Source organism: Globicephala melas, chromosome 10 (genome assembly GCF_963455315.2).
Source record: "Globicephala melas chromosome 10, mGloMel1.2, whole genome shotgun sequence".
Lineage (NCBI taxonomy): Eukaryota > Metazoa > Chordata > Mammalia > Artiodactyla > Delphinidae > Globicephala > Globicephala melas.
In genome coordinates, this window is record NC_083323.1 from 92,100,163 (window position 1) to 92,114,884 (window position 14,722).

The following is a 14,722-nucleotide window of genomic DNA, read 5'->3' on the forward strand; positions in this document are numbered from 1 at the left end:
AGTAGAGCAAGAATGTGAAAACTTTTATCTTTCTTCTGTTATTACCTATCTTCTAGACTATGTGACTGGACCCCTTAACAAAAACTTGTGTAGATTCCAAAACTTTCTGATCATTTCCCATTATTAAAGCAAATAAACAACAAGAAGCAAACACACACAAAGACCCCAATTTAGATGTTAGTTTGTATGTCCCCTCCCTGCCTCAAGCCTGACCCCAAGCCCAGTTCCACCCCTAAGCAAGTGAGATCAAAGCTGGCAGCAGAAACGTGTAACATAAACATGTCAGAGGAAACTCTTTTGCTAACCTTAGGCTACGAGCAGTCTGTCCGATCAGATGTGCTAACAAGGCAGATTAGACACATGTATCAAGAGTAAGAAAACACAGGTTACCCCAGGGTACATGCAGGGTAGTTGTGGCTGAAACAGCTCTCCACAGCCCAAGGATAACCTCTGAGCTACAAGATCCCCAAAGCATGTGTCCCCGGCTTACATCTCGCTGCCAGGAGGTAGAGGAGTTGGGTATTTGAAATAAAATGGCTGGGAGATAACAGTTCTCACCCACAGCTACTCTTGGGGGTGGTCCATCTTCCTGACTAGGAAGGTCCAGAGATGTGAGGGCTACCCATGTGTTTGAGGCATTTATGAGACTTCACGAAAAGTTTACTAGATTTCTGAAGGGGACCAAGGGGTCCTTATAGATATCTCTTCTAAAACTTCCTGAGAGCACCAGGATTAGGAAATATTATGCCTTCTCTGCGTCTTCTCCCATCCACCATGTGAGCTCTATCCTGGAATTATGCGTCAAAGAGGAAAGATTCTTAACCCCAGCTACACATAAGAATTACCTACGGGGCACTTAAAAGACAAAGATGCATAGACCTCATATTCTAATGTTCTGATTCACTAAGTCCAGAGCGGGACTTGAACCCTTGTATGTTTCAGAATAGTGGTTCTCTACCTTGGCTGCCTGTTACAATAACCACCACACCTCACCCCAGTTTAGTAAGAATCTCTGGGGATGGTGTGTCAGTATTTTGTCAAAGCTCCCCTCGTGCTTCCGTTGAATTCACGTCCAGGCTATGAGCCACCCCTGCACTGAGGTATTTCCAGGTGTAGACCTACCTTCTTGTTTGGGGTGTGCCTTCTGGGGTGGACACTTGGATGCCTCCACAATGCGGAATAGTCAGGGACTTCCTGCCTGTGCCAAAGGGTCATACAAAAGCCATGACTACTCCCCATCCCGGTGGGCATTAGTAACAAGTGAAATGTCCGAGAAGCACGAGAGTACACACACATGTTGACAATGTCAAGAACCAAAGCTAGTGTTCACCCTCCCCGACCCCGCAAAGAAAATCAAAGAGACAAAAATTCAGACACAAAAATCAGAGCCAGGGCTTACGATTACTCACTTTACCAAAGGATGCTTGACTTCGCCAAAGAATTCAACATGGGGCCGCTTTAACTATCAAGTCTCCTTGGGGCATTTTACAATGCACAAAACTTTGATTTATAAACAGTTTTTTAGTTATGCATCTGTTCCAAGAAATAAGGTCCACTCGCGCAGATGTGTGTGCACGGTTAGATCTTAGGCTCGACATGTGTAGTCACTGATGATTTAGGTGGCTGAGCAGATGCTCTCAGGATCACAGATAGCATCGAAACACCTGTGCTAATGCGCTGTAAAACTGTGCAGGCAGGTGTTCGTTTCTGCAGCGGAGGGGCTGCATGCAGCCCCAGACAGCAGGCAAGATTTCACCATCGCCAAGCAGAGAAAGCAGACAGGTCACAATAAATACGTGTGCAGAAGCCCTGTGTGATCTGTGTGAAGGTCGGGTGGAGGACAAAGGCAGCCTCCCTGTCCACCCTCAGATGCATGTGGCCAAGCCAGGGATCCCTGGCAGACTCTCTGGGCCGCCTGGTATTCTTTTACACGGAAGGCAGGCCCTGCTGGAGGGAACCAGATGGGAGGTGTCGGCACTGGAGTGAGGTCAAGGCTGCCTTCAAAACATTGAGTGCTAAGAGCTGGAAGCCACAGGAGAATCAGGATCAACTGCATTCAAAGCGGCATCTGTGAATAAAATTGGAGGAGATCTATGACTAGTGGGAGAAAAAGACCCCACAAGGTTCTTGCTGACCGTCCGTTTTTTTTTTGTTTTTTTGTGGTACGCGGGCCTCTCACTGTTGTGGCCTCTCCCGTTGCGGAGCACGGGCTCCGGACGCGCAGGCTCAGCGGCCGTAGCTCACGGACCCAGCCGCTCCGCGACATGTGGGATCTTCCCAGACCGGGGCACGAACCCATGTCCCCTGCATCGGCAGGCGGACTCTCAACCACTGCGCCACCAGGGAAGCCCTTGCTAACCTTCTTTGAAATTGAAATGCTTTCTCGGTAGATACAAATAGAAATTTTGGGAACGTGGTAATGAGGATGCAAGTGTGACCACAGTGGGATGGTTGCCTTCGTTACTCAGTCTTGATGGGCTCTTAAGGGTCTTACATCCATCAGGGCGGGAAGCTGGCTCCTGTGGCGCCCTGGCTGAGTCATGATCATTGGTTGGAGTAAGAGCCCCCACACACCCCAGGCCTCTGGTTTTTCTCTTCCACCTTCCTGTGGGTCCCAGGAGAAGAGAGACACAAGCTCTCAACTGAAAAAGCTGCCTAAGGGTAGCTTTAGGGCTGGGGCTTTGCTGGCGGGTTTCCTGCTCTGAGCAGGAACTTACCAGCTCTATGTACCTGTAAGTTGAAATAGAACCAGTGACTCTGTCTTAACCTTCTGTCCTTGTCTTTTTTGTCCTGCCAGAGCCAGGTGGCCCATCTTTCACCATCGGCAAAGCTATTTGGTTACTGTGGGGTCTGGTGTTTAACAACTCCGTCCCGGTGCAGAACCCAAAGGGGACCACCTCCAAGATCATGGTGTCGGTGTGGGCCTTCTTTGCTGTCATCTTCCTGGCCAGCTACACTGCCAACTTAGCTGCCTTCATGATCCAAGAGGAGTATGTGGACCAGGTTTCCGGCCTGAGTGACAAAAAGGTAGGAGCACCATTTGAAACCTCCCATCTTTCCCCCAGTCCCATTCTCAGCCATACTCGGAGCTCTCACGGACCTGTTAATATCCTAAACCTTTAGAATCGACCGTTCTTCCTTATGGCTCCTGAAATTGGGACACAGGAGCAGAATTCAGTTTCCCCACCGAAATAATATTACTTCACGTTCGCCTTCTCACTTGTGAAAGGTTGTCACCAGCGCGCCCTGGGCCGCAAATGAGGGGCCTGGTGTGTTAGCGGTTTTCTGAGTACAGGGTTCCTCTTGTCTGGGGCGCTCAGGAGGCCTGGCAGCAGCACCAGGCTGCACCTTTGGGCTGTTACTAGAGGGCACCCACGCTGAGGGTGCCGGCCCGTCACGGCCCTCATTTTCCTCCCAGGGCTGTTCGCCTGCACGCTCCCCCTTTGTTCCTCTGCACGCTCGCAGGTTCCCAGGGTCGAGGAGAAGGATTGTTCTCATTGTGTCCTGAAGAAAGGTAGCTGCTACCTAACTGGATCGGGGGGTGCCGATGAATGGGTTGTCCCCATACCAACCGCAGGCCTCCCTGCTGGCCTGTGCCGCGAAGAGAGGAAGGGAAGTAAGTGTCTGCTGGTTGCCATGTTTTCTGGGTGAGGATGTGTAAAAACCCAGGCTCAGTACATGTGACTCTCTAGGTCTGCTGGAAGCAGCACAGGTTCCGTGGGAGCTCTGGTCCAACCCCAGTCCTAGCGGCTACCTTCCTGGAGTGCCCAGGAGAGCCCCTGGATACCCCAAATCACTCTGGAGACTTTCACTTACAATGTCTCCTCTTCTCCGTTTCCTTAAGATTTAGAAAATGTGATTTCCCACCCCTTCCCCCAGGATGAAACTATGTGATATAGACGGATGTGTGTTTAGACCACATAGGTCAGATGTAGCTCATGCTTTATCACGTGGGTCAGCTTCTCCCAAGACAAAACCTTAAACACTTCGCAGATGGTTTGAGAAGAATGAAAAGGAGGAGATATTCTCTTTGGGGACTCAAGTTATGATTTCTCCATCTACTCTCACTACTCACCAAGGACATTCAAAAGCTTAAGGAAGATAAACAGCTTCTTAAGGGAATGAAAAAATATATATATATATATACACACACACACATACATGGAACACTCACGATGTTCACCTCTTTAGGTTGGCTCTTTCTTTGGTTTGTCTTCCTTTTCACTTTATTTTTCTTCCTTCCTTTTAAAAACGTTCCCTCTCTTCTATTTCCTTCTCCCTTACCTTTAAGCTTTTTTCTTTTTTTACTTCTTTTTTTCTAACTCATGATTTATTATGCATTTCTTCAGATATTCATCCATCTATCACTTCATTCACTTTCAACCTTTCTCTCTCTCCTTGTTCCTTTGTCAGCGTCCTTCCTTTACCATTCTGATCCTCTCAGAAACTCTGAGCTAGACCTCTCCCTTCATCCCTTTCTACAGCTACTTTTTGTGCCTATTTCTGTGACCTGGGCAGTCGTGGTGCTGAGAGCAGCTGATCTCCCAGGGCTCCGTACTTGGATGTGACGGAGCTGAGGTGGGCCACGGCCACCCTAAGACACGAATGTGGCAGAAGCGTGACAGACCATGTCCCCACGTGTGGATCTGTCAGGGGTACGGAGGACCATATCCTCACATCAGGGAACGGCAGAGGTGTGCCGGATTATGTCCCCATGCAGCGTGTGGTGGGACCGTGTCACCATGCAGTAAATAACATGGTCGAAGGGTGGTGGGCCACAGCCCTTCCGGGGACTCTGGGCTGTGAAGTAGGGGATCCACCACAATCATCACAGTGTTTTCTTTCGTTTCCTCTGAGAATTGGTTAGGACACTGTATTTATGTTTCTCATCCTCTCAAGGGCCATCCGGCAACAACTGAATGATTTTCTACTTGAACTAAGCATAATTGAGATGGAGGGAGATTGTTTTCCCTTCTGTGGTTTGGAAAGAACATCTTGTTCTGGGCTGCTTGAACAGAGAGGCTCTGCCCCTGTCTGTCCTCCACACCACGTTGGTTACGTTCTGAGAAGTTGGATCCCATCTTTGCTTAAAGAACTTGAGAGGCTCCATTGCTTACAGAATAAAGACAACTCTTTTCAGGCGTGGCGCTCAGGGCTTTTACAAGTGATTCCCAGTGTGCACCAGCAACTCCGTCTCATCAGCCAAGGCGTAGGCCCTCGCATCCTATGTTCTAGGCATCCTTGCCTCCTTAGCCTTCCCAGCGACACCTCTCTGCATCTGCCTGGGGTGTTCTTCTCCTTACTTCTTCACTCACCAAACTCCTACTGAAACTGCAAGACACAGATCAGAGATCCCTTTATTTGTAAAGCCTTCTCATCTGGGCTCATCTGGGAAGTTAGCCATCGTCACCTCTGTCATGGCAATCATTCATACCTTTATTATAGCGCTTGTCTCCCACATTGTAACCTACAGACGTGTACCTGTCCATATCTCCCCTTATTTGACCATGAGCTTCACAGGGTCAGTGACCATAACTTGGTTATCATTTTTACAAAAAGTCTGTAGGGTGAGAGGGAGAGATGGTGTACTAATTTAAGAGTCTCTTGCACAGAGCAGTGGACTAAGCATTACAGGCAAAGAAAGCAGCAAGAGAGCAAGAAGCCTTTAACAGCTGTTCAGTTTGAAAATGATTATCTGATCCACTTCAGAACTCTGCAAATGACAAAATAGCATCTGACCAGAAAGTGTCAACATAATTTACAGAAGTATAGAAAACCTTTAAGTAACCAATGACATACAACTGCAGATCAGTGTCAGGAACAGTATTATAAGTCAGAGAGTTTTCTGAAAGTGCACTTAAAATGTCAAAATTCTTATCAATTTGACTTCAAAACACCTAAAGAAAACTAAGTCTTGAGAATGACTTACATGAGAGGAAGTATATTCTGTGAATTTAGCAAAAGAAAATAATAAAGTCTTCAAAACGATAACATTGAGAACAGAAATGAGGTGACTTTGAAGACTCTCTTTTCAGTGCCATGAAATTTTCATCAAGGAAGGTAACATTTAAAGTGGAGAAGGGTTTCTATACTTGTTTAGACTATCACGGATGACATATCTTCCATGTAACTCAGACCAAACGATAAATATTTTGGAGTGATGATGGGGAGATATTTGTCGTCATTAGATTTAGATATTTTAAGAAATTGTCTTCAATTTTATGGCAGGAAAATGTTCCCAGATCTCATTTATGTTAAGGTACAAAGTCAGAACGTTCAGAGTTAAATTTCCATGAAATCCTATTCGGGGGCTCCTTTTTTATTGGATGGCTTCCATCTTGCAATAGCACATTACATCATTGAATTCAGAATTATTCCACTACATGCTATAACTAAATATGGGTGCAAGTGCTAACATTTAGCAGCCCTACTGTACATTCCATCAGCTCTCCCAGTGGGAGGAGGATATAAGGAAGCTGGTGACATCTTTCTTCTCTTAACAAAGAGCCCACAGTGCTCATTCTCATATTCTCAGCTATCCAGATGGATTTCTCATTTCACAGTCGGCCAACCACAGCATGGAGGAGAGTTTGGCCAGGCGAACAGGAGACGTATTTTCCGGGCACTGGATACATTAAGTATTTACATATATGTTATATGAATAATCTTCATCAGGTATGACTATTCCCATTTTACAAATACGGGCACTGAGACTCCGGGAACTTTCGTGATTCCCTAAAGTCATACATTATCAAGTGACAGAGCCAGGGTTTGAGTTTCTGTGTGTTTGGCTTTAAAAGTCACTTTGCCAGGATGTCTCCCTTGTAGTGAATCCCAGACAAAGTTATGACACAGCTAAGGATCGGTATTGACACCCCTGCACCCCACCCACTTCCTCATTGAATCTCCTACCCTCTCATTCAATGACCTTCAGTTTTGGTTCCACTTAACCTAACCCTTCTCAGGTCACCATACACTACCACTGCCAAGACTGCTATTACTACCTCTACTACTAGGACTGATAATAATAATAGCAATTATCATTATTATTAATATGACTTCAACACTGATATCTCTGCAAACATTTTTTTCAGCTCTCAGGAGCCAGGCGTAATGCCAAATACATTACATAGATTTCTTATGTAATGGTGCTTTTATAATCATACCTTCATTTGTAGATGAGGAACTTGAAGCTTGGAGAGGTTAAGTCATTTGCCCTTCTGATGTTCCTGGCTGGCCAACAGCCCCTCAGCCGTGTGCCACCGTGTTCAGATTCCAGTGTTCTTTCCAGTTAATCCTCTTTCTTCCTGACCTTCCCATCTACCTTCCCGAAGCTCAACAAGTGGGATCCTTTTCCCCTATTAAAGGGGAGCTATCTGATTAACTGATCCAAAATAATTAGATAGTATTTTAACATTTGCCCCTTATTTAATAAGTCTTTCAGAGGCATTGCTTTGAACAGAGAATGGTGGTGCTTTCGTGGACCTGGGCAGGCTAATGGCCCACAAATGGACCTTAGCCTGGGCCTATTGTGACCGTGAGCTTTAAGCCACTGTTGGAGGGTGGCAGAGGGGTGGCAGCAGGACAGAGAAGCGTCAGTGGTAGGTTCAGGGGGTGAAGGCAGCCTGCAGGGAGGCAGAGGCCGCCAAGGTCACCAGGGGCTGCCGTCAGGCCGGGGGCTCCCGAGGCTGCGCCCTACCTTACACATTCCTGCCACCAGTGTGACATACGCCCGCATTGTATTTTGCTGTTCTTTTCCTCAAGGAACTACGGGAACTTTATGAACTTTAAATGTCAAAAGGTGTTTATCTGGTTAAGGAGGGCAGACATCTTCGCCTGCAACATTGAAGGTGCATTCAGGGTAGCCTTCTAAAAACTAAGGAAGAAGCCCGTGGCTTTTCTAGATGATGATTATTCTGAGTTTCTGAGAAGTTCCGTAGAGTCTGGACGCTGTCTCATGTCCTTTTGGCAGATAGGCAGTGTATGACTTTTTAAATCAGCACGCAAACAAACGTGTCCGTGTGCATCCTGGAAGAAAGCCGGCCTGGGGTAAGATATTTACACCACAACTACACTGATGTGTGATGCTTGGATGGCATTTGAGCATGGGTGAGGACATGGGCCTTGCTTGCCACTGTACAAATGGTACTTCCTTGCCCTATTAACTTTAGGCCAGAAGCCAGTGGAGGCAGCTGACCTCAAGCCTGATCTGTCACACCCTGGTCCTGGCCCAGACCATCTTGGTCAGGTCATGGAACAGTGAACTAAAAGTAGCTCACCAGGCAAAGCAGCAGGAATGACCGACTAGCCGGGGACCTAGAAATGAGGGCCTGGGCTGGGCCTCCAGGTAGCTGAGCAAAAAAAGGGTGTGATTTATTACTTGGAGTCCCTTGGAGCTGTCGGGCATCTGGTCCTTTTGTTACAGCTGGCCAAGAGCAGTTCTGGAGGAAGTGACAAGAGAAGAAAACTCCCCAAACCCTGGGACTGTACGGGGTACAGGACACACATGGGTGGGAGAGGGGACACGTGCCCATTTGTCTCCTAATTAGCTGAACCTAATTAGCCGGTCCAATGCATGGACCACCACCCCAAGTACTGAACCCACTCATTCCTGCCAGGGCGGCCCCCATCCAGGTGCATCCAGAACAAAGCCCTGGGGCTTAAGCAGCCCAGCTCTGCTGCCCAGGGTCAGCTCTCAGCACTCCTCTAGGTTTCTTTGAGAACGGGACTGCTTACGGCCCCCAGCTGGCCCCCGTGAGCTCTAATTCCCGAGTCCATTCGTGACTGGCCGCCCTGACTGAGGCGTCCAGTAGGGCTTAGCAGTGGCCACCCTCCCGGCCCAGGGATACGGGTGTCCCCGTGTTGATTGCTGAGCTCCCGAGGGAACCCCAGGGTCCCCTTCCTCTCCTCTCGTGTCCCCTTTATAGCATCAGGCCTCGCTCTGCCCTCCTCTCCTTGAAGGACCACCTGCGTCCTGACCCTCTGTGACTTCCCACACAGGATACCTCACCTCCCACCTCTGCTATACTGTTGGGGCTTCTCGGGGTTGAACGGTGGTCCCCCAAAAGATACGTCCACATGCTAATCCCTGGAACCTGTGAGTGGTGACCTTATTTGGAAAAAAAAAAGATCTTTGCACATGTAATTAAGTTGAGCATCTCAGGTTAGGACCGTCCTGGATTGCTGCTAAATCCAATGGCAAGTGTCCTTATGAGAGAAAGGCAGAGAGAGAGCTGACGCAGAAGAGAAGACCAGGAGAAGTAAGAGGCAGAGACGGGAGTGTGGCAGCCACAGAAACACCTGGAACCACCAGAAGTTAGGAGAGGCAAGGAGTGGCTTCTCCCCTAGAGCTTCTGGAGGGAGCGCAGCCCTGCTGACACCTTGATTTTGGACTCCTGGCCTCCAGAACGTGCGAGAAGAAATTTGTATTGTTTTAAGCCGCCAGAGGCTTGTTGTGGCAGCCACGGGAAACAAACACGGGGCCTCAGTGCCCCTCCTGTAACCTGCACTCTCAGGGGCTTGCCCCCCTTAAACCCTGGAGCTCTTACTCACCTGCTCTAGTCAGCCACCCAGCCCCGTCCTTCCAAAGCGGGTATTTCTTACAGCAGAATCCAGTTCATTCCCCCCCGCCCCCCGACTAATCTCCTCTGCTTGGAAGAACAGATCTACGTCACCCTGAAGATTTGCAGAGATATGGTTTACACCCAGAGGGAGTCTTCTCCCTGCTGCTTAATTTTAAGGAGACAATAAAAATCCCGCGTGTCACTGTGTGCTCCCTTTTGCTCTGTCCTTGGGCCTGATTACTGTTAGTTTCTCCCAGTACGTAGCGTGTTATCTGTGTGTACGCTCCCCGCGCAGCCTTCTACTAGACCTCTGAGCAGGGAGGCCATTGTCAAAGGGGACTGAGGACATGTTTTTGTAAGATGTATCATTTTCACCACTCTTCTGGGGAAAATATTATTAATGCAGCCCTCTTATATTCTGGATTTCACTGTGCTGTTCCTATCACGGGACTGCAAGGGACGTTATTTGATCATCAGGTACAAGTGATGTTTTGCTCATCAAAGGCAAACAGGTGTCCTCTCTCTTCATGTAGATGAATGTATCTTCCCTGTTACGTAGGAGTGCACACTCACATATGCAAGTATATGTGTGCATATGTGTGTATAGATACGTATATCTCCATCCTCCGAAACTACATAAAGATAACAGGATAACTGGGTAGTTAGGAACTTGACACTTAGCCAAGATGCATAAGGAGCTCAAGTTTCCCATGTCCATAGGAACTTCCGTTTTACAGAGTTGATCTGAGAAAGGACGTCTTTACCTGGAAAAGAAAGAAACTTTTGTCTCATTCTGCTGATATTAGTGGAACCATCATTTTGTGAAATGAAACAAAAATGAAATGAAGGAAGGAAGAAGAAAAGAAAGAAAAGGAAGGAAAGAGAAAGAAGGAAAGAAAAACGAACATCAGAACCCAATCGTAAGCTAGATCTGCTCTGTGCATCTCTTCTTAGAAAGGTGGTCCTGTGCAAGGTATTGGAGAGATAGATGCCTTCCTGGAGCCATGACATTTTTTATAATTGCTACTACACAGATTAGCATGAGGATGAATTCACAGTTTCCCCACCCGAATTGACCCCAAGTGAAAGCCAGCAATAGACAACAAACAATTTTATTAACCAAACTCAAAGCATGTACCACCAAGTGCAGTACTCAAGCTTTGGGTGCGCTGAGAGCGGGAGAAAATAGTGAGCGTGTCTCTGAACTGATCAGGTCCTTGAATTTATCTGTGTGGCTTCCATATGGGGCCTCTCTGGTCAGGCCATCTCTTCCAGGTTGGGAAGAGCAAGCGGCCCTGGGGAATCCCATAGAAGTTCGAATCTACTTATGGTCAAGTCTCTGGTTGTGAGAGAAGTGAGCCGTTGCACTTAGCTAACTGTTGAAAGCAGTTTTTTTATTCCGAAGTTTATAGATGTCCAAGAAAAATAAGAGAGTTCCTCAACATCCTTTTCTCTCTGGTTAAAAACAAAAATTAGAAATAAATGTTTCCGTAAAGGGGGCTTTTACAGGCTGATGAAATCTTAGCTTGTGTTTTGAGGATTTATTAAGAACTAGTGTTTCACTTCTGGGCAACTAAGTTCAAGTCCTTTGAGACAAATTAACGCAGCCATGAAAATTTATATGCGGCCAAAGGCATCGGGCCTAAAATGAATCAAGTTTTAGAGACGTCAGAACTGTATTCACAGTGCAGACTGTGGCCCGGGCTGGCTCTGGGCCTTTGTTTTGGTCTTTTGGCGCTTCCAGTACACCCTCCACCCCATAATGGTGGCAAGAGAGGTGGGCAAGGGCCTCAGTGGCCCATGTGCAGCCTGTTGTATTTTGGGAAGCCTTCTGCATAGCCGGGCTAGCTGGGCATGTGCTCGGGCCAGGAAGGTAGGGAAGCGGGTGTTCGGAGCGGGGTGAGGGTGGTGGCTGAGAGAGCCTGAGGCTGGGGAAGCCCAACCATTTCTTCTACAATTCATGTCAAGGTTTCCTTTCCAGCGAGGGTCACAGAGAGCCCAGGAGAGACGGCTCAAGCTCTGCAGGAACCACAGCCTCAGACATTTCTTCTGCCCTATTTGGGAAGATCAGATGCAGAGTGTCAAGGGCCATGGCTCCAGGCCAGTGTGACCCTGACAGCTGCCCACATGGAGGGTCCCCGAGGTGCAGGCAGCTTAGACTTTCAGGAGGCAGAGTCGGGAGGAGGAAAATCGGGGTTCTGGGTCCTCTGTGTAATCGTCATAGGATTAGTCTGTCCATGTGGACCTGTCTGTGTTGGCGACACCCAGGAAGGGGTGGGTTAGGGCCAAGTCTTGATATCAGAGTCACTCAGGGAACCCTTTCAAACGAAACAGGACTCTGTCCATCCAGCTGGAAATAAAAGTCCAGGTGGCAAGAGCTGCCGCCTGAGCAGGACGCAGCCAGGAAACCAGACATGTGAAAAGGGTTGAGAGAGGAGCCGCTCTGCGGGGAGCTACTGGAGGGCTGCGCCCCCTCCACTTTCCTCCCACCCCTCAGACCTACTGAAGGGGCTTTGAGGGGGTCACTGGGAGAGCTTGGCATTCACCCCCTGTGGTTAGAATGGGGGAGGGGCTGGCATTTGCCCCAAACCTGAGAAGACCCAGGTGACAGGTTCCCACCCACGGCAGGTCAGGCCTGCATCCCTCGAGTCCACATCAGGCCACTCGGGCAGGAGGGGGCCAGTCTGGGCCGGGAGTGGAGGGAGGTGATTTTAAAGGTACCTGCCCACTGGGCTTCCTGCTCAGGATGAGGCAGCTGCCCATCCAGAGATACATGGGAGGGTGGCAGCCGGCGGGGGAGCCGGAGGGATTGATGTAGACGAGCAGCTCCTTCAGGGAGCGAGACCCAGGTGCTCACCGAGAGGCTCTCGGGAACCCGTGAACTCGCCTGACCAGGAGAAGAGTCTGCTTTGCACAGCGGCCTTGTCCAGAGACCATCCATGCCGGCCCACTACGGCACCACGAGGTGGGTGCTGCCCGCCTCCGGCTTCTCCTACTCTCTGCCTTCCACCCCAGGCCCCCCAGAGACCGGGGGAGAACAGAACAGCTCAGGGGCAGGTCCCGTGAGAGCCGGTGTCAGCACCTGGGGTTCCTGCAGACACACGGCCGCCTCGGCCCTTATTCATGAGCAATGATTGAACTATTTAATGCACACACGCTATGTGCCTGTTGTCAGACTCTTCACATCTGTGTCTCCTTTAATCCTCGTGCCCACCCTTTGCGCTAGATATTATCGACATCTTTCCATAGATGAGGAGAGTCGTTTAAGGGATAAGCAAATTCGCAAGTCACACAACTAGCAAGTGAGGGCATCGGATTTGATCCAGGGAGAGCCGACTCCAGAGCCTGCAGCCGTCCTGTCTTACCGCACCGCCGTAGCCCCATGTGCTCTCTGTGTGGACACGGGGAGGAGGGACACGCTTCTAGAGACACAGGCCTGGGGCAGCAGAGCCCAGACCAGCCCCCGTCACGGGACCCTGTCTGACCTGGCTTCTCGGATTCTCAAGGAGGTGATTATGGAAGCCCACCAACCCACTGAGAGCGGGTAGACCCTCTGCACAGGAACCTAGAAGAGACTTCTGTTCAATCCAGTCTAGGAATAGCCAAGGGCTCTATTGTCTTTGTTTCTGAACTCAGCCCCTCGCGCCTTTAAGAGCCACGTACTTGACGAGTGTTGCCTGGATGAATGAATCAAAGAGACACGGAATGTTGTCGGGCACCATGTTTTCTCCCTTCCAGGAAGTAACCAATATACATACTTAATCTGGCCAGAAAAGAAAAGATCCTACTCTCAAGAGAGAGGAAAGAATTGGAGAGGAGGGAAATGTATCGTTCTCCCCCAGCTCCATCCTCCTCTTAGGAGGGAACTAGAGCAAGAACTGTGTTCACTTACTGCTTCTGAAGTGCTCGTGGCTAGGAGACCATCAGTGGCTTAAGTCTAGAAGCCACCTCGATAGTAAATGTGTTCAAGGCTTAATTCCTTCAAACTTCCTCACCCATCTCCCAGCTCATCACTTGCACGGCACTGGGTTCTGAGTTAAGCATAAGGCAGTTCCAGTTCTTGCAAGAACTGATGGCCAGCAGACCGCGAGACAGCTGGGACTTGGCCTCTTCTGGACCGAGTACAAGAGAGCCGTTGAGCTGGGTGTCATCCTGGTACTGAAGAGAGAACGCTGTGATGTCTAGTGATGTCTCCTAGTGGCCTCGAGTACAAATTGGACAAGATGGCAAACAGCCTCGCGTTAGGAAGCACGCTGCGGCTGCAGACCTCCCGGGCAGAGGTGCCACTAGGGAGTGATGCTCCCGGGGAAAAAAATGCACTTGAACACACAAGGTCATCCACTTACGTGTCTTTACGGGACACACCCACCCATGCCTGCAAACGCGCGCACACACCGGAGGGTGCACATGCGGCTCTGACGGGGCGTGCTGGGCAATTTCTGCTTTTTTCCGTTTCTCCTTGTAAAAGCACATCAGATTAATTCCGGCCAGTTACGGCCAAATCCCTTTCTCTCCGCCAGTCAGGGCCGCCTGAACAGGCAGGAGCCTCTCTCACCTGCTTCATTATGCAAATTGATATTCCAGCGCTGAAGAGCCAAGCAGCCTTCAGCGCAGCAGTGATTCCAGGCTGTGATGAGAAGAGGTGGTCTGACAGCTATAAATAACAGTTCACGGGACACGTGGACGTCAGTGAGCTGGGGGTCAGATGTAACCATAAATGTATCCATACTCAGAAGACCTGCAGTCAAGGACAAGCATGAGCCACCATGGGAAGGGCACAGAACGACACACACACACGCGCGCGCGCGCGCGCGCGCGCACGAAGAAATCAATGAACACTTAAGATCTCACATGGTGAGATTCATTTCTTTGGAAAAGGCCTGCACGGTTCCTCCAGGAGCTGCTATACGCAGAACAGGAGTCTTCCCAGCGATCACAGCTGGGAGGACTGACTTCGCTCTTGACTGCCTCCCGCTGTCCCCTCACCCCAGCACTTGAGTTAGAATTACAATCTCTCCTCTCAGTCCCGAGTCATCAAAAAGAGGCTTTTAACAGAATCAGGTAATTGTCGCCCTGGTCGTCTCTGCTGGGGGTGGCACAGGCCAGACACAGCTCCCAGCAGCACGGGCACCTCTGCTTGGTGGTGTGGTCTCGGTGAC

The 14,722-nt window shown here is 49.3% G+C and overlaps 1 protein-coding gene across 1 annotated transcript in view; it reads left to right on the top strand.

Annotated features, from left to right (window-relative positions):
• GRIN2B (glutamate ionotropic receptor NMDA type subunit 2B) overlaps positions 1-14,722 on the top strand; it is a 425,420-nt gene that overhangs the window by 370,086 nt on the left and 40,612 nt on the right. The window contains exon 11 of the mRNA XM_030841308.2: positions 2,798-3,027. Within this exon, the coding sequence (XP_030697168.2) occupies positions 2,798-3,027 (230 nt within the window). The remainder of the gene's footprint in view (positions 1-2,797; positions 3,028-14,722) is intronic.